Source organism: Hippoglossus stenolepis, chromosome 3, assembly GCF_022539355.2.
Source record: "Hippoglossus stenolepis isolate QCI-W04-F060 chromosome 3, HSTE1.2, whole genome shotgun sequence".
Classification (NCBI taxonomy): domain Eukaryota; kingdom Metazoa; phylum Chordata; class Actinopteri; order Pleuronectiformes; family Pleuronectidae; genus Hippoglossus; species Hippoglossus stenolepis.
Genome location: NC_061485.1, coordinates 17559549 through 17581081, shown reverse-complemented (window position 1 = coordinate 17581081; position 21533 = coordinate 17559549). Strand labels below are relative to the sequence as shown.

Sequence of the window (21533 nt, the reverse complement as noted above, 5' to 3'; positions counted from 1 at the left end):
CTTTCCTTTAGAATGAATATGTTACATCCTGCCTCTGCATACTGCGCCCCCCCTCCTCACCAGAACACACATTTCTGTGTTGTTGTGAACGTGTATGAGCGGAGAATCTCTTGCTGTGTTGTTCATGTGTGGAACACAAACTCTGAATGTCATGTCTGAAAACGGTTTTAGAAATGCGCCCGCTCACGGGGAATCCTCCGGATAATCTTCTGCTGTATTCTCACATGGGCTCATTCGTATTCTCACATGGGAGATGAAGAACTCCTGAGAATGTGCGCACAGCTGACTTGGACATTGGCGTTCTCACTACCAGCCCCTCTGGATAATTTCAGGATATCATCTTGAGTTCGGTGAATAGATGTTTTCAGACATGTCCTGCGGAGGATCTTCGGAGAATTGGGTCCGGACTTTCTCCACAGTTTTACCTTCACACATGAACAACGCAGCGGTAGGTTCTCTGCTTAGCATGTTCATAACAGCAACTAATTCTCCGCGTGTGAAGCAGACAGAGGCCGGAGGTAATGTTTTAATTTCGTTGCGGAGATCACGTGATTTTGTTTACAGCACATCGACACCAGCGTCGGCTCTTTTCAACACAAACTCTCTTCACATCTTCATAGATGTCTTAAACGTGCGTGGCACCGCAAATTTCACCCAGATAAATTGTTTTGATTTTGTTTTTCCTTTTTTGCTTCTGTCGTGTTAAGCCCAATTCATGCTTCTGCGTCAATCCGTACGCAGAACCCTACGCCGTACCCTGACATGCACCCCCAAAAATGTTAACTACGACTTCAAGAGCTGTGATTGGTCCTCTTGGTAGCATCGCATTTCCGGCAGACAGCTTTTCCGGAATGCGTCATCACCGCCATCTTTAATTGAGGTGAAGGAATGAACATGGATGAAAATGTACTGACTGGAAGAAAAAGTAATTGCTCATCAACATCTATCAGCTCTGACTCCAACATGATCCGCTTAACACTCATCATTGTTATGAAGTAAACAGAGACGCCAAATAATTTGTAAATAAGCGAAGCAGAAACTGGAAAAAAAAACTGAAGGCAGGCGGAGAAAGTCTGCAGAAACTGTGGAGGACATAGATCTCCTTTGGACAGAAGGCGGAAAATCTCCGGAGTTGAGTAAATGTCTGAGAGCAGCTCAAAGCTGTGTGTGTGTGTGTGTGTGTGTGGGGGTCTCATGTGTCTCTGCTGCCCCTCAGTCCCCCACCCCTCCCTGCCGGCCCTTCCAACGGACCAACGGACGCGTTGGATGGAGGCAGAGAGGGGGACTCTTCCTCCTTTGTTTTTTAAATGCAGCTTCCAGAGGCGGAGAGGAGGGGAGGTGTGTGAGGGGAGGAAGGAGGGAGGAGGATCGGTAACATTTTCCAGAGACTCGTGGAGCAGTGTGGAGTCACAGACCGGAGGAGCCGGAGCGGTTCGAAAGTTGGACCCGAGTCTCGCGTCTGTGCCCCGAGCGAGTTCCGCGTTTCCACCGGGAGATTCGCGCGAGGCGGAGCGGGAGAGAGGAACCGAGCGATGCCGCTGTTGTCGCCTAAGTTCCCGTGAGTTTTAAAAAATAGAAGAAAAGAGGGGGACGTTGGGAGAAAACCGGTTCTCCCTGGTACCCTGCCGCCGCTTGTGTGTTTGTCAACGGGGGCAGAGTTTTTCCTGTTTGACAGGAGCGAAGTGTCGAACACAGCACAGGCTCACCGGTGAGTTTCTCTGTTTTCACTTTGCTACTTTAAAGAAGTGTGTGTGTGTGTGTGTGTGTGTGTGTGTGTGTGTGTGTGTGTGTGTGTGTGTGTGTGTGTGTGTGTGTGTGTGTGTGTGTGTGTGTGTGTGTGTGTGTGTGTGTGTGTGTGTGTGTGTGTCTCTCTCTCTCTCTCTCTGTGTGTGTGTGTGAATGTCTCTCTCTCTCTCCACTCTCTCTGTTGTGTGTGTGTCCTCCTGCATGTGTTCATATGTTTTTATTTAGTCTCTGTAACTCAACACCTGGATATTGATCAGCAGTACAGAGCCATTTCACGACAGCCATTTTGACATGAAACAACAGGTAAACACAGGTGTGACATGAGGTTGAGCTCTATTTAGATGGAGCCTTAATTAACAGACTATTTCATGTCAAAATGGCTGCCGTGAAAAGGGTGGAGTGATCGATTTATTGATTGATTGATTATAGCTGAGTGATTCCTCCACCAGATGATGGCTGATCACGGTTTGTAATAACACGTAGCTATAGGCAGAGCCCACTGCTTCAATGGCTGCTCCCCCACTTTCAGTTTTAAAGCTTTTTACACTTGAGGGACATAATGCAACTTATCCGTCAGCCTTTGAGGACAAAGACATAATGATGCAGGATAATCGGGGCTTTATTGTTGTGCACTGAACCAGCCATTTAGACCAAAATCCTCCAGTGCTCTGCTTTCACTGGATAACAACTTGCAGCAGATTGCGAAAAAACTGACAGAAGACGAATGTTCCTTGCAATCGTTTTGTTTTTTGTGACTCCACAGGTTGTTGTCTCTTCCTTCTTTCATGTCTGCACATCCTCAAAAAGCTATACACAAACATCCTTTCTTGTGTGGGGCAGCGTTTACTGTTCCTCTACGGCCCAACGCTCGCGTGCAAAAGGCCCCCGGCCCTGTGGTTCTGCTGTGTGATCCAGGCTGGGAGTGCCTCTTGGCTTTTTCGGGACAATGTGATGACAGCCTACGGGCCTGTCTGTACTGGGGCAGAGCAGTCTGTAGTTACAGCGACTCGGTAACCCCCCCTCCAGCCCCCAACCCCAAATCTACTTGACCTACTCTGTTAGCCTGCACCAGATGGTTTTGCCCCCTTTGAAAAACTAGAAAGGAAACCCTTCCCTGCCTTGGGAATAAAAAGGAGGAGGCAGGAAAGCAGGCATGAAGAGCAGGGATGGATGAAAGTTACACTGCACATGGAGTTTTCCATAATACCTTTTAATTAGCACCGACACAAGGTTTTGTTTTTATAGAATATTAAACACTTAAACACACAATATGACATTCAACAAGACCTTTTAGTGGCGTTCTAGGGAGTGCTGTTGAGCAGACAGCTTCATCCACTCAGCGAGGCAGGAATTCCCATTTAATGAGGACGAGCTTTAATTTGAAGTTTGGGTAATTGCTGTGTTAGCATCTGCTTTCTTCTGAAAACACACACAGTCTTTTTTCCCCCCGCTTAAGACAACAGAGCCATAGGCGAAGGTTTATTCTTTCAATTACGGTGTTTGCCGGCCTCCTCTCGTTCTACGGTTTCAGACTTTACAGAGATGGAGGCATTGGTTAACTCTATGTTTCGTTGTATGAAGTAAAAATAAATACACAATACTTTCATATTAGTCACAGCTGACTCTAAACCCATCGTCACAGGGGTTACTGTACTTTCAAATGCATTATTTCAGTATTATACAGAGTATGTTGAAGAACTGGCAGAATCGTGTTCAGGATTGTCGGCACCTACTCTGTTGCATCACAGATGCACACTTGAGTATTGATTATTAATCCGAGTTTGTATCAGAAGTATTCAGCTTTGTTGGGTTAACACTCCAGCTCTGTCAGACCATGTGCTCTGGCCCCTTGAATCTGTCCACAAATCTAAATAATGATGAGCTATGGCCTTGTCATTATGAATATGAGCAGCGTTAACAAAGAGCTGTTCTGTCAAATCACCAGTAGACTCATTGCTGTGGTTTTTCGAATAAGGAGGCTCCTATACTCTGTATCTCTGACTTTCTTGTCTTACTGGAAAGTGCATCATGGGTGTGAAAAAAATGCAGAAAAGTACCATTTAAATAGTGCCAGCTATTTAATTCCTTTGTGCTGCAGTAGAAAAATTATCTGGAATCTTTTAGCTATTCATTTTTGTGTCCAGTACAGTTATGAAAGTAACACAGAGGTCATTTGGAGTTTGAGTCAGAGCTTCGAGAAGGTAAAAGGTTACATATAATTAACAAGTAACACACCCAACCTAGCGGCTTCTTCTTCAATGATTGTCCCAGAAATAGCCTTACTCTGGGAACTGATGTGAAGAACAAGAGTTTGTGTTAGACTCTGCAATGGGAATGAGCCGGAGACTCCTGGGTGCAAGAAAAGCCCCATTGTCACATGGAAACCACACAGAACTGATACCAGTCATTTTAAAACACCCCTATAGGCTACTTATAGGCCCTAACCACTGGTTATCGTTATGACATGAGGGGGGTGTTGCGTTCGCTTCGAAGAGGACGGACATACGTGATATTTTAGGCTCGTGAGATTCGCTGTAGGAGGTACAATTATTGCAGGCTGGAATTTGACAAAGAGGGTTGCTCTAAATGATAGAGCTGCAATGGAAGAGCTGCAGACATATAGGCACTGCATGGAGGTTTAAACCACCACTGCGTCCTTACTCCCCTTGTGCCAAAAACGATCACAATTCAATCAGTGGTTAGTTCTATTTCTTTTCTTTTGTTAAGTCTCTGTTTCTTGGTAACTTGTAAACTCTGTGTTTTGCAATAAAAACAGAAGTTTGATAACAGCTTAATAATGTTTTATAACAAACACTTTAATACTAATGTGATTCCTCATTGAATTGATTCCGGCTCATCTTCACAGGGAGGTCAAAACATGCCTGGACATAATAAGCGTGTTGGTGTCTTGACTCAAATACAAACTGCTCGGTGGATGGGCAAATTTAGCTTCTCTACGCCAACGTGCTGTTCATCAGCATCATAAATGATCCCTTACACAGTGCTACACTGTCATGTACTCACTAACATATGGAAATCAGACTCCACCACACCGCCTACTAAATGTTGCCCTCCACCACAAACCCTAATGGAGCGTTGTGGAACTGCCCCTCCTTACTGCACACGTTGTGCGCTGCCTCCTCTGCTGCTGGATCTCATCTCCAACTTACTGCAGCACAGAGCGCTAACTTGGTGGATGGATATTAGTTGTTAGTATGGTTTTTACCATGTTAATGGCCATGTGTAGCTGTGATGTATAGCATGCACACGTGCTTACTGACATGTGACTTTCTTCTAAAGGCCCCTCATTGTGTTTCTGATCTTTTTTCATGTCACTATAAGTAGCTCTTTGCAGTTGAGTTGAATGGCCTCTATTGTTTAGACTGAAGTCAGGCAGGCATGAGATTGAGAGATCATGAGTGAAAAGAAGTCACGTAGAACTAATAAACTATTGCCACAAATCACAGGTCTGGGGGGCCACGGGGCGATCGATTTGGCAGCGAAAATGGGGTTAAACCCAACTGATCATTTTATGTCCTTTAAGACAAGGGACTGAAGACCTGCAGTTACCAGTGCGGCTTACATAATCGAATGAGTGCAGCAGAATATGGCAGAATATCAAAATATTTTATTTCATAACTGGGTAATGAACAAACTCTGGGAACTCCCGACTGTGCTGTGTGCAAAATTAAATCTGTTGATCAGTTTTAGGAGGCAAATATCAGAGATTGTTTTGCAGGAAATCTTCAATTTTGGAGACTCTGTGGTCACAAATATTTGAATTATGATAAAGAGACTTCAGACTGCTTCAAGAAAGTTCAACTGCACAGCACAGTGCACATTTTTTTTGTCATATGTTGTCAGAGAGTTGTAGTAAGTTCTTGCGTGAAGGTTCATGTCTGATTTAGAATTCTAGTTACTGCTTTGGGTTGAACAGCGGGTAACTAGGAAAACTCCATGTGATACCATGGCAAGACAACCGACAGAAGAGAATACACCTTGAGGGTTAGTGGTATCTAAGAGCCATGCAAGGGGAATAGAAGTCACGCTGATGAGGTTGCTGTTAATACTTTGACCTAAAATGGCATATTTGTTATGTAACTAGAAGTTTAAAGCTGTGAATGCACCCATAATGCAATAAGGACACACTGGGATCCCTCAAGCTACATTCTACGACTCAAGTCTGTGTATGCAAATCTATTCTATGGGCTACGCAGTGTAGTTGTCTCTGCCTTGTTTGTACATCAAAAAGCAGCTGGTTTGCTTATGCCACACACTCTAAGGTTTTCAAGCAAGGGAACATATATATCCATTGAAAGGCATAGTTTTGTTGCTTTATTCATTTATTTTGGTTTTGTTTCCACCTGTCTGTTTGTTGTTTGATTTGTTTGTTTGTGAGCAAGATCACACAAAAACAAGTGAACAGATTATCACTGAACTTGGTGGCAGGTTGCAGCATGGATCACCGGTTTCACAGGAAATGATAGATTGATCTTGATGAAAAAAATCTAACATGAAGGGAAGTGACATCTATGTGTGCAATTTGGTACTTCTTGATTGAATTCAAGGGGACTGTTGGGCCATGGTGGTGGTACGTGTTCTTCTGAGTGCAACTCTAGTTTGATGTGTTTGTTTAGTTCTAGAGCAATACAAAATGTGTGAGTGTTGAAATGTAAATCTGGATTAAACAATAAAATGTCTGAAGGGTTTAGAGCCTCTGCCACTATAAACTGAAACAACAGGTCTGGTGTGGTGTATTTGGTGACTTTGACAGGAGACATGTTGGGCATGTAGAGTTCAGGGGGGATTTTAAACCCAATGTATATGAATATAAATCGCAAAAACCTCAGCAGTTAAACTCTGGGGGGGAAAAGTGTAGAATGACAATCATGTGGTGCGCTGTTTATTATGCAAGGTTGGTACGTCACAGCAACACTAAAGTAGCTACAATGCACAAACACCCAGCTGAAATCGCCTCAAGCACGCAAACCGAGGCACTTAGTGACACAATGGTAAGTGTTACACTAGTTTAGCCTGAGCCAGAGAGATTACAAGCTTATTTTCTTTATTTAGCAAGGTTTGCCTTTCCTGCTGTTGGATCCAGTTGTCTTTCTTTGCAGTGCAGGTAGCCGCCTCGATTTCCCCCCCTGCCATATTATCTCAGATGAAATATGTGTTGTCATTAGTTGAAAATAAGCTTTGGGTTTGATGATCCAACTGTGTCAAAAACACAAAGGTCAGTTCCTGCTGGAACCTGATGTTCCACTTCCTCATCTGGTCCTGAGCTTCCTGCTTGGGAGGAAAAGGAAGCTGTCCTGACTTGATCAGTCTTTCAGCTGCTTGGGGGGCTCAGATGAAGGTGGCATGATTTATGGCTGCAACTGCAGACCATGGGTGCATCTCACATTCTTGGTAGAGTCGTCCTAATGAAGTTGTCAGGCGGCCAGGCTGTAACTGCAGATTTTCAGCTTCTCAGCTGGCCCTGGCCATCAAGACGGAGGAGCACATGCAGAATGCTTGGCTGTGATCACACACGCCCACTACTTGATTAAACACACCCAAATTCACTATGTGGGGAACTCGGAGCCGACCCTGCCTGTCCCTCAGCAGCTGAGCACTCAAACCTGTGCTGCTCAGACACACAGTGTTTGTTCAGGGGGGGGGCTTATGGGCAAGTTTGTTCCGAGGGCAACATAATGTTTCAATAGCTCATCTGCAGCTGATGTTCATTGGGTTTTAACTCTCAGTTCCCGTAATAATACAGGTAACATGTAGTATTTTATATTTTGTCATATATCTGCACCCCTTATGTGTTTTATCTGGTGCTCTGTCAGATTTTGTTTGATTTTTATGTGACTCTATTGGATTTTATCACTTTGATTGTGAAGTACTTTGTAACTAGTGTCTGTGATAAGTGCTATAGGAATTAACTTTGCTTCCGGAGAGCAATCTGCTTTTTTTTTTAACAGTTCAGGCCTTTGTTGTAACCCTCTCATTTGACATTTGACATGTTTCAGGCCTCAAATGTTCAAGCTTGTCAATGCTGGAAATGAACTCATCGCAAAGCTGTGGAAATCTGAAAAACCTTTTTGGCATTCCAACTACCCATAGCTGTAATTTGTGTCTTGACGTAGCTATTAGCATGCTAATATGCTAATCTTGAATGGTGAACATGTATTACTTGCAAAAGATCAGCATTAGCACTGTGAGCATATTACCATACTGATGCTATGTGTAGCTACAGCTACGTGTGCAGGCTTTTGTTTAAACTCCCTCATTTGACATTTGACACTTTTTAAGTTAGTCAATGTTGGAAATGAAACTATTGCAAAACTTGGACGGTAAGTCGCTTACTTTGGTCAATGCTAAAATACCTCAACAATTACGCAATGGGTTTAGATTCAATTTAGTACAGACATCCTTGTTCCCCAGATGATGAATCCTGCAGACACTAGTGATCCTCTGACTTTTTTTCATTGACATTATAGCTTTTGAGCATTTTGATCATATTCCACCAACCACTATCATCAGGGCTACATTTGAATGTGTCCTATTCTTTGCTTTAAAAATTATTGACATTCACATTAGACTTAGCTGTACATTGCATTGTCTTAAACAGCTAATATCAGCATGCTAAGTCACGAAACAAAAATTATGAACACTTGATATTATTTGCAAATGTTATACATGTTCACATTATCGCAGTAAGCATGTTAGCATGCTGATGCTAGTATCCATCTAGTCTATTTAAGTTCAGCCCTATTAGCATGACTGTAGACTCTTACAGTCTTGTTGACTCGCATTGAATTTGTTGCCAGGCAACTTCAGCTCGTAGAAAACGCCGCTTGGAAGTTTCTGGGATTTTTCTGTCTCAAGAGAGTTCAGTCATTGAGATAGACTGTTTCTAGTTAGGACCCCCTCCCTCCTATCACTCACCAGCCCCCTGACGGCAAATACTCAAAGCCCATCTTAAAAGCAAACAGTTGAGATTTACCGGTTTCCTTGGTGCTCTCAACCATCTTTATATGATCCCCTTTTTGTCCGCCCAGTTTCCTCTGAGTGCCACTAGAGGTCACAGTATGGGCCTCAGAGTCTTTTGTTTTGCACCATAATGGCTCCATTCTCCGTCAGCAACAGACTCCCAAGCTTGCTAGTCATTAGACACCGTTGTGACTCACATAGGGGGTAATATGAGGAAGATGTAGAAGCATGAGAAGGTCCATAATTACTGTTAAAATAATGATGAATTATTAACTAGTTCACACTAACTGTTTTAAACAAATATCGCATTTAGCAAATGATATGTGGTAGAAAGCAGAACCCAGTGGCACAGTCTGGCTCTTCTGGCCTTTTGTTATTGCCTGTTAGCATTGCTGACTTATTCTCATGGTTTAACTAATTGTAATAAGGTGACCACAATACGTCCATTCAAACTTGCTTCAAATTCAACTTGAAGCAAAGAGAGGAACACCAACAGGGATGGTGAGATCACAGAGACGCCCAAACCAGAGGGAAACAAAAGTTCACAACAGTGAAGTTCCTGTTACTTTTTTCTAAACCCCCTATCCTGTTCAGGGTTACAAGGGGGCTGGAGTCCCCTCGCTTAACTGGCCAGGCAAGTTCAGTCTGTCACAACATGCACAGATAAACACACTCACAGTGGAAGTTAAGAGTTTAACCTGAATTTCCTATGATGTAGAGGCGTCCCTGACAGATTTTCGACGGGGTATGTAAACCGGATCAGCCATCATATTCAACTCTTTGTTAACCACTGATCCACCATAGTGCCCAGACCCCTGTGTATAGTTTTGATAGTATCCTTTAGTAAGTTTGATTTTCCATCTTAAAATGTCTGGAGCTGATTTGAGGAATATAATCTAAATAAAGACCTTTCCAGTAGCTGCTTATTTTGTTAGAAAGGCTAGATATTATTTTGGGCCTGTCTCGTACTTTGAAAATTACACACGAATACGCCGGAAGCCCAGATGTCCCAGTTTTCCACCAATGCATAAACGCAGCATGTATTTGTGAATCTGCTTTGTGTGGAGAGCGGAAAAAGAGTCTCAAACGTCCACACGCACGTGTAAACTGATCCTTTCGTATGAGGCAATCCATGCACATGCATTTAATAGTCCGTAAATGAATACAAAAAAATGTCGTAACATTTTTACACACAGACTTATTTGAAAGCAAACATTATTACATCTTAGAGGTTGAAGTTAAAAATCTGTACGTAGAATATTATTATTATGTGGTGGTTTGTAAAGCACAAATTGCTTGGTATTTGTGTGTGGATTTGAACACGCACCCAAAGTTATGCATAAATGATTGTACGCATTTGAAAATCTCGTTATTCAATTGTTGATTATGTAATGTGACTATTTCAATTTTATTTTCTCTCCATAATGATGCTTCAGTCAAAAAAGTTTTTAGCTTTATGTTCCTCACAATCATTTGACGCACAAGTAATTTCACAATTGAAATTATGAAGTTTGTTGCAAAGGGGTCAAAATAACAAATATTAGTCACTGCTGTGTATTTTCTTCATTTAAGTGTATTTTTTATGATAATACGACATAATGTGCTTCAGCTGTATACTAATCAGGCTGCAACTAACAACTTCTTTCATTGGGAGTTAATTTGCCAACCGTCAATTCATTTATCTGTAAAAAAGTGAAAAATGTCCATTGTTATTTACTAGAATCCTGATTTTTATCTGTTTATCTGTCCAACACCCAAACATCCAATAAACACAAACCTGCAACCAAAACATATTAAACATTATAATCAAGTAATTGATTAATGATCTAATCATTTCGTTTTTTTGAACATATTATCTTAAGCTATATCTGCGTGCGTATTCAACACATATCAACGGTGTAATATAACTCCAAAGACTCCAAACAAAAGTCTCCAGACTAACACAAGCATTTTCCCCCCAAAGTTCTCTTTCAGTAATGAGATGAGACATTGCAGTCGTCAGTAATAGAAAACTAACGGAGAGAAATAGGTACCAAAAGAACTTTGAGTGACTCAAGACAAAACTTTCCAATGGGCTTTCATTTTTTCCAAGTCAAGTCATCCTTAGGCAGGACACCCAACCTACACAGCCTAGTGTCACATTTCAGTGCTGGAGTAAAAGAACAGATTCAATGTGGGGAAATGTTCAGGTGAAGAAGGAGAGGTGGAAGATAGACAGAAGAGGAAAAATAAAGATCTGGTGAAACGCAAAAAGGCAAGACCGCGTGTTCCCGACGGTTTGTCTTGAGCAGAAAACGTGAGTTAGCTGTAATCGGATCTCAACTGTGGTGAGATCATGCACGAGGCCGGCCAGCATTCTCACAAAGAGCAGTCCACCCATAAGCCGTGAGCCCCGCTGCAGCGCGCCGTGGCTCTCTGCAGGCCTGCCAGCTTAAATACCATATGTCATTTTTCAAGAGCACTAGATGGTTTTAACAGGGCAGTAACATCTGCGGCCCTGCAGTCATTTTGTCCACTAGTTATTATCATCAATTGACCCAACAGTATGTTTGTGTCTTTACAATAAGTATTAAGTAAAAGTGGCCAAGCAACATTACAGTTATAAAAATAAAGATTCCAAATGACGTAAAGGAAACGTAGCAGCTGAACCATTTATTTTCCCTTCCCATGTAATTCTAACAGGATTAAAACTGTGTTGATTTGTTTACTTGTTTGTTTGTTAGTTCACAAATTATGCAGAAACTACTTGATGTATAACCATGAAACTTGGTGGACGGATGTGGTGTGGGTCAGGAAAGAACCCAATACATTTTGGTGTGGATCAGGTTACTGTCTTATCTCTTTCTTTAATATTGTGAGATGGGGGGTTTCTCAGCATTTTCAGTGATTTCTCAGGGAATCATTTATTCACGATTCAATCAGGCGCATTTAGGGAACTGACAATTACGAGTGTGTGCAATTTGGTGCAGATCCAAACAAAAATCAAGATCTGTGAATGACATTTTTTAATGGGACTGTTGGTCCTTGGTGAAGGTATTCTTTATTTAATTGTGTTAAAATCGGATTGCATCAAGTTAGGACGCTCTCGTCAGGTGATTGCTTCTTCACGACTCTCCGAGTTCATGACCCCTGCATGTCCGAGAGGAAGCAGAGCCAGATGGGGTCTTGGCACGTGGATTATAGTGAGTGAATGAGATGCTTGTGTATGTGCCCAGAAATACAGGGTTGTGCTGAGTTGCATAGCGTGTGTATTGAGTTTGTGACAGCTGCACATACAGAGCAGAGAGGAAGAAGTCGCAGTTGACTGAAGATTTCACACCCCATCTGTACCGCTGGAGTACTTGAGTTGTTCAATATAAAACTAATATATTTCCAAACTCGACTGAGATTCAGCCACATTTTCTTATCTATTATTAATCAACATTTTATTCTTCTCTTCCAGTTACCAAACCTGCTCAGATGGACCTTAAATAACGCCACCAGAAGTTCTACCTTTGTCCCAAACCTCCGCCAGCCCCACAACCTTCCACGTTCAGCCACAATGGCAGATCCCACCGTGCTGAGCCCTGAAGGGGCGGGGGCAGGCATAGCCGAGGTCGACGCCTGTAGCTTGGAGATAGAGAGGAAGTATGATATCATCCCTGCCGTCATCTGCTCCATGTGTTGCCTGTTTGGCATCATCTACTGCTTCTTTGGTGAGGCTCCCTGCCGTGTCACAGGCCTTGACATCAAGCAAGCTGAAACACGGGATGACATAACACAGTCACACCATACATGCCAATGCATTTATATTATGGTTATGCTATTTGTTCTGTTCCTTACAACTCTCAGTTCGTCATTGCAGATCTCTCCTGTGTCTCCTCCTTCAGGTTACCGCTGTTTCAAGGCTGTCATGTTCCTGTCGGGCCTGATGTTTGGCTCTATCATCATTTTCTTGCTGTGCCACAAGGAGCACGTGCTGGACACCCAGCTGAGCGTAGAGGCCAGCGCTGGTATCGGCCTCGGTATCGGTCTCCTGTGCGGCCTGGTCACGATGCTGGTGCGAAGTGTCGGCCTCTTCATGACTGGCCTGCTACTGGGTCTCCTCCTGGCCCTCGCCGCTCTGCTGGTCACTCACCAGTTCTACACCCCGACCACAGTCTGGGTGCCGCTGGGTTCTCTCCTAGGAACAGGCATGCTGTTTGCCGTGCTGACGCTGCAGTGGCAAAAGTTCTTCACCATGCTATCCACAGCCGTGTTCGGGGCAGCGATCATGACAGTATGTGCTGATTACTTTGTGGAGATGCTGGCACTGGGCACACACGTGTATGAGTGCCTGCGGCTCACGCCCGGACCACCTCTCTGCTGGTACAGCTGGGTCATTATGGGCATCTGGCCCGCCCTCAGCCTCATAGGAGTACTGGTCCAGTGGAAACTGACGGATGACAGCTTCTCACACACTGAGGGTGAGGATGGAATATAATGATGCTCTGAGTTGGGTCATTGCCTGTATTTAACACTCGTTTGAGAATCACACGTAATCACATTTATTAAGCAACCTATTTCTTTTCTTTTCTTTAAGTGAAGATGTAGCATTAAAGATGACTTTCAAGTGATCACATGACTGACCAGATATATGCCTTAGCAAGAACAGCCAATCAGAGACATGTATTTACCTTAAATCGGCCTTAAATTAATTTAAATCATTAAATTCCTCCTCAAATTCCTTACATTTTTTATAATTTTTGAGTCACAAAATCTTCCTGTTTTTGTGTAATTTTCCAAAAAGGTATACAATTTAAGAATGTTAGCTTTTTGTTCCTTTAGTTAATTAAGAACTTTAATACTTCAATGAGGTTCAGATATTCACTTTTAGCAGTATTTGCATATTTTACAAATCTACTTTATTTCATGGTTTTGTATTTTCCCTTTGCTCTTAGTTGTAATCAGTCGGCGGCAGAAGAGAGTCCAGCTGATGCGGATTCGGGAAAAGGACGCCAAGAAGCGACAGCAGGCAGGTGGGCAGGAAGGCACTTACCGTCGTAAACCCACCCCAGTGAAACGTTACGCTGGGGATCTACTGGCACCGGTCAGTGTCACCCAGAATGGCGTGTGCTGTAGTTGCTGATTATTGTTATGCTTACCAGTAAGACCAGAGTAGTGCAGTAGAAAAGACAGGATTGTTTCTTGGTTAAGTTGCATGTATTTTTGTGCACCTCCCTCATCTCTCCCTGTTTTGTTCTTTCCCTCAGAGCTACCTGCAAAGTCTTCGAGACAGACAAATGGGCACAGGCACTTCCCTTAGCAGCCTGGGGACTCCCAACCACACCATGATCGACTTGGAGTACGACACCGGCTCCACTGTGCCCCTCACAGCTACAACCCCAGTCGTCAGGGTGTGAGCAGCACAGAGATAAGAAGGGACTACCTAATGCACTCCGGTTCTTCAGCAGTGTCTCACTAATGTAGAGTAGAACCTATAAACTGCTCCACTCCGCTGAGGGTGTTTATCAAACTGGTCTGGAGCGAGGATGGATTTTCTCCTCATCAGTGTGTCGGTGAAAACAAAGAATGCTGCTTTTTTGTGGAGTAAGAGGAAGTGTCAAGCTCCTGCTTGGTGAACGCTACAACCACTGTGTTTCTCAGAGAAACTTTTAGAAACAGACACTAACAAAGTAAAGCAAGGTCCTCCATTTTCTTCCATCGTGTATTAAATACATAACAGCAAGTACGAGCCTCAACAGCAGGTGTCTATCTGTTTTGGTAGTGAATATGACAAAGCAGTTTAATTGACATTACATGTACTGTACTTAAAGAGTTATTGCCATGAAGTGTTGTGTTATGACATGCCTTTCCGTTTAACTCTGTGGTCATGTGGATTTATGATTTTGTGTACTTTTCTAGATGAAGTGTGGTGAGTGAGTACTTGTAGATGACGTGTGGCCACAACTATGACAGAGTGAAGCAAAAACTAAATGCAAACAAAATGAACTGTCGGTATTTGAAAGCTCTTTGCACGAGACTTTAGCAGGAACTTTTTCTAGCAGCACTCTAATAATTCTGTGACCCTCCTCTGCTTTTGCAGTGTAACTCCAGTCAGGATACAGTGAAGACCTTAGACTGCCACTTGTGGAGTAAATGTTTTATAATTTATTTTATGTTATGGACAAGTACCTGGTAGTGTTGACAAAAAGATATTGAATAACAAAGCATGTTTGTTGTTAATTTGTCGATTTTTAAAAATAACTATCCACTTTTTCTTTGTTTAAATTTCTTTTTTGCAGGGACAATGCACTTGTGACCTGAATCTGTACATATCTGTTGATAGAAATTTCAAAGAGAAATAAATGTGTTTGATAAAAAAGTAAAGAAAAGAAGTTTTCACTTGTCGCCTCAGTTTGCACTGTTTGTCTCCTCGGGCTCTTAGCAACACTGGCACCGTTACCGGCTCTACTTTTCATCGGCAATAAAGAGGTCATGAGGAGGATTTCCTACCCGGCAATTGGTCGGGGTTGCCATGGCGCGACCAAAGGTTTTTTTTTTGCAGACAAACACAATGCAGCACAGACCAGCCTTTCATCATTGTGAACATAAGATATTTCTCCATCCTTTTTAGTGGCAATGCTGAGCCACTTTTGTGGTGACGAGCTCATTGCTTTCAGAAAGATAGTTTTACTGCTGACTTAACGCCGTGTTTAACGTTACAAAACGGTTGATTCACCCTTTAGGAAGAAGCTGCACACGGATCCACATGATTTCTCAGTGTGATTAATTCGATTACAGTGGAAGTGTTTAGTAAAGCAGAGGAGCTCTGAGCATTTATTCATGAAGCTGGTTTAACAAAAAAGTTTAAGCCTGAACAGAAACGTGAACACTCCCATCATCGTATTACATCTTACTGAAACTATTAAGACACATAATCCAACACATATGTCGGAGAGAGAAACAGAAGGCCTCAATTGATTCCTCCCTGAGATCATGGATGGGCTTACATAAGTCTCGGTCACAGAAACACATTTGTGCTCAAGAAGTAAGCCTCGCAAAAACAAATCTGCCTGCGTCGGAGGGAAGGAGAAGTTTGTAATCAGAACCAGTGATAAAAGTTATTCCCATTCCCTTGCTTTTTTCTCATGTTGGATAATATTTCACAATGAATCACTGCTGTTGAGGTTGCATGGTCATGTCAATGCCCCTGGAGTGGAACCAGCACCCCGCTGTAGACCTCTTAGTGCCTGTTGCCCCCTGATGGTCAACTCCTAGCATCGCATCCAGCGCGTCCTCTTGCTCAGTGGGTATCCTCTGTCGACCCTCAGCATCTCATTCAGTCGCCAGTAATCGTCCCCTTTGAAGAAGAAGATCTTGCCGTTGGTCCAGGTGAAGGCTGCGTCCACGTTGGGCGGAACGCCGGTGAAGAGCATGGAGAGCGGTTTGGGGTACAGACTTAAGTTGTTGTACTGTAGCTCATCCCACTGCCAGTACTTTGAGCCCTAAACAGGCCAACACCAAAGTAAAGAAATAAGATAAGAGGGTATTTGCAAGAACATGGATTCAGTGACTCATAGCTGCATCATAGATACCTTAATAAAGACCAGCTTCTTGTTCTTCTCCAGGAATAAGGCTGCGTCGATGTTAGAAGGAATCCGCTTCACCTCTTTAGGGTAGCCATAGTCCAGCAAGAACCTGGTGTACTTCCACACTTTATTTCCTGTGACCAGAAACAGTCTATCGTTTACACATGCTGGAGAACTGAATGTATTAGTAGTTTTACAAGGAAACAAGTGTACCTTTAAAAAAGTACGTCTTGTTGGTTCTTTGCGAGTGCACAGCAGCGCTCAGGTTTCCAGGGAGCTCCCTCCACAGCCTGTCAGCTCTCATCGGTGTGTTGTGTCCGAGGTCGGAGATCGTCCACATATAGTCACCGCTGAATGCAAAGGTTTTACTCCAAGGACCTGATGGGAAATTACAGGGAGATCTTCATTCTTTTTGTGACACGTCTCATTGTGTCCTAATGGACTTGAAGTCCAAAAAATCACTGTTGGGAAAATGAGGAGGAGGAATTTTAGAAATGATCACCTGCCACCTCCCAATGATTCAGTCTCTTTGAGATTATACATTATTACCAGTGATGCAGGCATCACAGGCATCTCCATCTCATCTCCTCCTCCTCCTCCTCCTCCTCCTCCTCCTCCTCCTCCTCCTCTCCTCTGTAACTCACCTAACATGATGGCGTCCAGTGTGGCGGTGCAGGGGTCAGGGATGTTGAGAGTTTCCTGGCTGCTTTCTGTGGGAAGCAGACTCTCTGGGTTTGTTGGACTGGCCAAAGTGCTGGTTATGCGTTTTCCTATAAAACAGAGAATATACAAGTTTTAGGATGAACGCATGCTGACCATGTTTTATCATTTGAAAACTCCTCCACCAATGTTTTTTGGCTCAGTTTAAAAAGTCTGAGTGTGGTACTACATTTCTTTTAAAAGTCCAGTGTGTAAGATTTAGGTGAAAGGGATCTATTGGCAAAAATTGAATATAAAATAATCCTAGTGATGTTTTCACTAGTGTGTTTCATCTAAATTGTACAAATTGTTGTTTTCTTTACCCTGGAATGGGTCCTTTATATTTAAATACTACCACAGGTTCTCTTTCATGTTTGGAAGGGGAGGGTGAGGTGAGGGGTGTTCAGCTGCAACATTCAAATTCACCACTAGATGTCAGTAAATCTTACACACTGAACCTTTAATTAAAAGTAATGTTTTAATCATTTTAATTTTAATAATACGTTTTGTTGGTATTGATTAACTTTATTTCGAGCAGACAAGCCTCAGTTATGATAAAATAATAAGCAAACAGCTCAGATTCCGATACCATTGGTGGGAAAAAAATACATTGTTATTAAATTAATAAATTGACCTTTTTCATATGTAAATATTTGAGTTTTGCAATTTTAACCCTTTAATTTTCATTAAAGAAATACCAGGATATGCACTGAGCAGGAAAAAATAAAAATAAACTTTTCATTGGACAAACAGTGTAATGCCATCACTGGATACAAACTACTGTAAACATATCTTTGGTCAATTTCTTGACAGCAAAAGCCTCATGGGGAGGTTTAGGATAACCCTTGCTGGAGGTCAACAGCTGCGTCTATAGACTCCAACCAAGTGTGAGCCACCATCTGCTTGTTGTGTCAGGCTCCGGCCTACATCTGTGATAGATGCCTAAGATCCTCCAGCAGGGGCCGTAGCTGGGCTTTTGCTGCTCGGGTCCCTCAGCTGTGGAACTCCCTGTCTGCCAATCTCAGGCAGGTGAACTCAGTTCCTTCTTTTAAATCTCTTCTTGAGACTCACTATTATTTTTTTTATTGAATTACTGTTATGGTTGAAACTTTTTATAGTATTTCTTGTTACATTTTATTTCAATAAAAAAGAAAAAAAATATATTATTATTATTATAGTCCTGGTTAGTCTTGACACCATCATGTTGAAAAACACTCACCATACAGCCGCTGGATGCCTCTCACATCATCTGAATGCAGCCTGAAGTTGGCACGGTAACCAGAGTAGACCGGCGCCATCAGAGCGCTTCTGAATTGGGAGTGACCCAAGCCGAGGGCGTGGCCGATTTCATGGGCCGCCACAATACGCAGATTAGTGCCATAGTATGACCCCTCTGTCCAGAACTCATCTTCATCAAAATGAACAATACCCGACTCTGGTGACTCAGCGTGGGCCAGGACGTGACCTGCAGGTGGTCCAGATAAACCAAGTATGTCAGTATGAGGCCAAGTGACAGTAAACACATTGCTTATGGAGGACACTCACCTCGGCCATCAAACGGGTGAGCGCAGAGGCCATCATTCTTATGGAAGGAGATCTTTATGTCCCCTCTGCCATAGTCGACCTCTCTGAAGGCCAGTGCAGTCACCTCAGTCCAGTAGTTGAAGGCAGAGCGAATGGCTGCACTGACCTCGGCCTTCTTCATGTCAGGTGTGAAGTTGTGGATGCGGTAGGTCAGACTCCTCTTCCTCCAATGACCTGAAAGAGCGGAAGCGTTTTATAGAATCACCACATCAAGACTCTCGACCTCAGGAAACAGTTTTGAGACAAGACTTCGGGATGGGACCACTTTAAATTCTGTGATGCTTTGTGCCAAAACCACTTAAACTTTCCTACTTTACTATTGGTGTCGTGTTCGTGTTTGCTTAGATTTGAGGCCCCCAGGTCTCTTTTGCCCGGGGCCCTTGAAACGCTCCTGATCACAGACTTGTTTTAACGATATGTGTAGGGTTTGAAAACACCACTAACCCCAGTGGAAATATCAGAAAGAGAATGTAGACAACTGCAAATGACTACTAATGGCATAGAGTGTTCGCAGTGTGATTAAATGATCACTTGTTTACGAATCCTAATTAAGGGAACATAGTTTCCTGACATATTAACACACAGGAAATCGGTCAGTCTGTTGAAAGCAGAAAGAATGAACTGAAACTGAATCACTTTATTTTGTCGTTTCTAAGTTGTTATCTCCAAAGAGGTTATGTCCTTCGCCGCAGTCTGTTGCTTTGCTTGATTGTCGGCAGGATTACACAAAAACTACTTAACAGATCTCCATTAAACTTGATGGTAGGATGACACATGGGCCAAGAAAGAACCCATTAAATTCTGCCCTGTATCCAGACAATGTATCCAGATTCCTCTTCTCTCGCCCCAACGATGAGATGGGACTATTTGGGGCCTTAGTGCAGATAGAGCGATTGAGAGCCACTTTTGAGAGAGCGAGTACATTAAATAAATTACATTGTTGTTTTATGGTGATATATACAATTCATTAAGTGCAATTGGGAACATAGTCATAAACCTTGTGTGTATCAGATTTATAGTGCAGGTGTGGCTGATTCAGTCATTTCCAGTTTATGACAACTTGCCATATAGTTGTTAAAGTTAAAACTGTCCACTCTGCGCGAAATGAACAGTGAAGTCAAACTGGGATGTTTAAGAGGTGAATCTATAACGAGCTTCGAAGTAATTTAATTATCTACTTGATCACAGTTTCAGTCTAATGAACATGGACATGAAAAGGAGTTGATAGTATTTTTCTTTCAAAGCCACATTTGTGAACTTATTAAAGAGAAATAAATGTTATAAGCGCCAGTGTTCAGACCCACCCATCAATCTGTATTTGTGAAACCTCTTGTTGAAGGGGTCTTCCAGGCCGCAGCGGGGCTGTCTCATCAGGTCCAGCGTGGCTTCATCCAATTCTCCAGTAGATGGCAGCTCGTTCACCCTCTGGAGGACCCTGCACACAAGAGGACACTGAACATCTGCAAACTGAAAAACAAACAGCCGCCATCCTCCACCGTGTCAGAGAGTGGGAGTATTGTCTCAGGTATGAACCTGTGTGTGTTACCTGAGAGCACTGATGATGTCTTCCAGGTATCCAGGGTCCTCTGGGTCAGTAGAGTCGTCCAGGTAGCCATACTGCCTCAAATAGGCCTGTAAATGTACAAGCAGAAAATACAGCTCTCACATACTGTCACTTTATACAATGTCCAGTGTGTTCTTGCTGGTTAGTTAAAGCATCTCTTGAATGCAGGTGTTCCATCATCTTACCTCTGCTTCATTCAACTCGTCCCACTGCACCACAGCACTGAATGCTCCACTGAGGTTGAGCACCAGCAGCAGCAGCCCTGCGTAGTCCATCTCCAAGTTTTTATCAACGGCTTCCGACCCAGATATCCAGGGCTGGAGAAGTGCTCACCAGAGTCCCGCTGCAGACTCTATTTGCTCTGAGAGCGCCCCGGCAGTTTTTAACTGAGCCCGGAGCGTGAGTCATCCCTGTGGCTACGATGATACACCTCTGAAGAATGAGGATCACAAGAGCAGCCAGTTGAGCCAAGGCCAACACGTCTGCTGTTGCAGCTGCTCAGAGGGGACGAGCAGCTCCGGCAGCAGTGGGCACACTTCACAGGCTGTAGATTCAGTGCAGAGATTCGGTTCAGCTCTCACTGAAAACAGAGCATTAACCCAGAGAATATCTCCCACCTGATTCCTTCAGGATCACAACCTTTGTGTTGATCCCTGGTGTTGATACAGCAGTGTGTGTATCACAGCTCAGTTATGGGCTTTAAACCACAAGAGGGGCCTCACCCTCCATCTCCACATTCCTGTTGTCCCCACACTCCTCCCATCTGAGACAAATATCTATGTTTACACCTCCAACACAAATGATTAGGCCCATCCCTGCTCACAGGTAACGTGGGGTAAATAGGTTTCGTGTTATTACATGTTGTCAACAGCATATGTTGTCTTCTTATGGTTGAGACTGACTGAGGCCAAGGCCCAATGGCTCCCTTAAAAAAAACACACACACACATTTTAATTCACTAGATTTGTATTTTTATTTGGCTCAAAATTGCACACACTCATAAATATCAGTCCCCTAAACATGGCTGGTTGTTTTCCATCTAGAGCCATGAAATATTTTTTGAGGAATCAAACAAAGAATAAGAAAACTATGAATATTAAAGCTCAATTAATTAATATTTTAGGGATGAACAATTACTAAATGAGGAGGAGTAATCATTTTATATTGTTACGATTTGGTTTTACCACTCTCAACATCAGCTGTAGTCTGCAGCTGGGTTTGTATTAAAAAGAAGCTCTGACAACAATAATGTCTGAACTTTGAAACCCCGTGGAGTCACACTTTTAATTTGGGTGATTGTGTGTAACCTTTATTTTAAAATAAATCAGTAAAGAGGAAGTTGGATATTATGCTGATGTCTTTTGTTTCGTGCTGAATAAGTGGAAGTGGAGGTTTTGGAGGTGGATTGA

The 21533-nt window shown here is 42.9% G+C and overlaps 2 protein-coding genes across 5 annotated transcripts; one reads left to right on the top strand and one right to left on the bottom strand.

The window, feature by feature from the left end:
- Positions 1-1242: 1242 nt before the first annotated feature.
- Positions 1243-15090, top strand: LOC118104817 (transmembrane protein 198). 4 transcript variants are annotated; one of them, XM_035152025.2, is made up of 5 exons: positions 1243-1558; positions 12170-12422; positions 12597-13172; positions 13647-13795; positions 13959-15090. In XM_035152025.2, exons 2-5 carry the CDS (start codon positions 12269-12271, stop codon positions 14106-14108), a joined length of 1029 nt encoding a protein of 342 aa, XP_035007916.1. In that variant the 5' UTR covers positions 1243-1558; positions 12170-12268; the 3' UTR covers positions 14109-15090. The 4 variants fall into 4 exon arrangements, with proteins under 4 accessions (XP_035007916.1, XP_035007918.1, XP_035007915.1 ...); XM_035152027.2 differs by having other exon boundaries at positions 1243-1708; positions 13647-13724; XM_035152024.2 differs by having other exon boundaries at positions 1245-1708.
- Positions 15091-15495: 405 nt separating this feature from the next.
- On the bottom strand, positions 15496-20776 carry mmp19 (matrix metallopeptidase 19). Its single transcript, XM_035152023.2, has 9 exons — positions 20310-20776; positions 20107-20192; positions 19865-19995; positions 18522-18734; positions 18196-18441; positions 16922-17047; positions 16491-16655; positions 16284-16411; positions 15496-16193 (listed from the first exon to the last, which is right to left on the bottom strand). Exons 1-9 carry the CDS (start codon positions 20397-20399, stop codon positions 15963-15965), a joined length of 1416 nt encoding a protein of 471 aa, XP_035007914.1. The 5' UTR covers positions 20400-20776; the 3' UTR covers positions 15496-15962.
- Between the last annotated feature and the right edge of the window lie 757 nt (positions 20777-21533).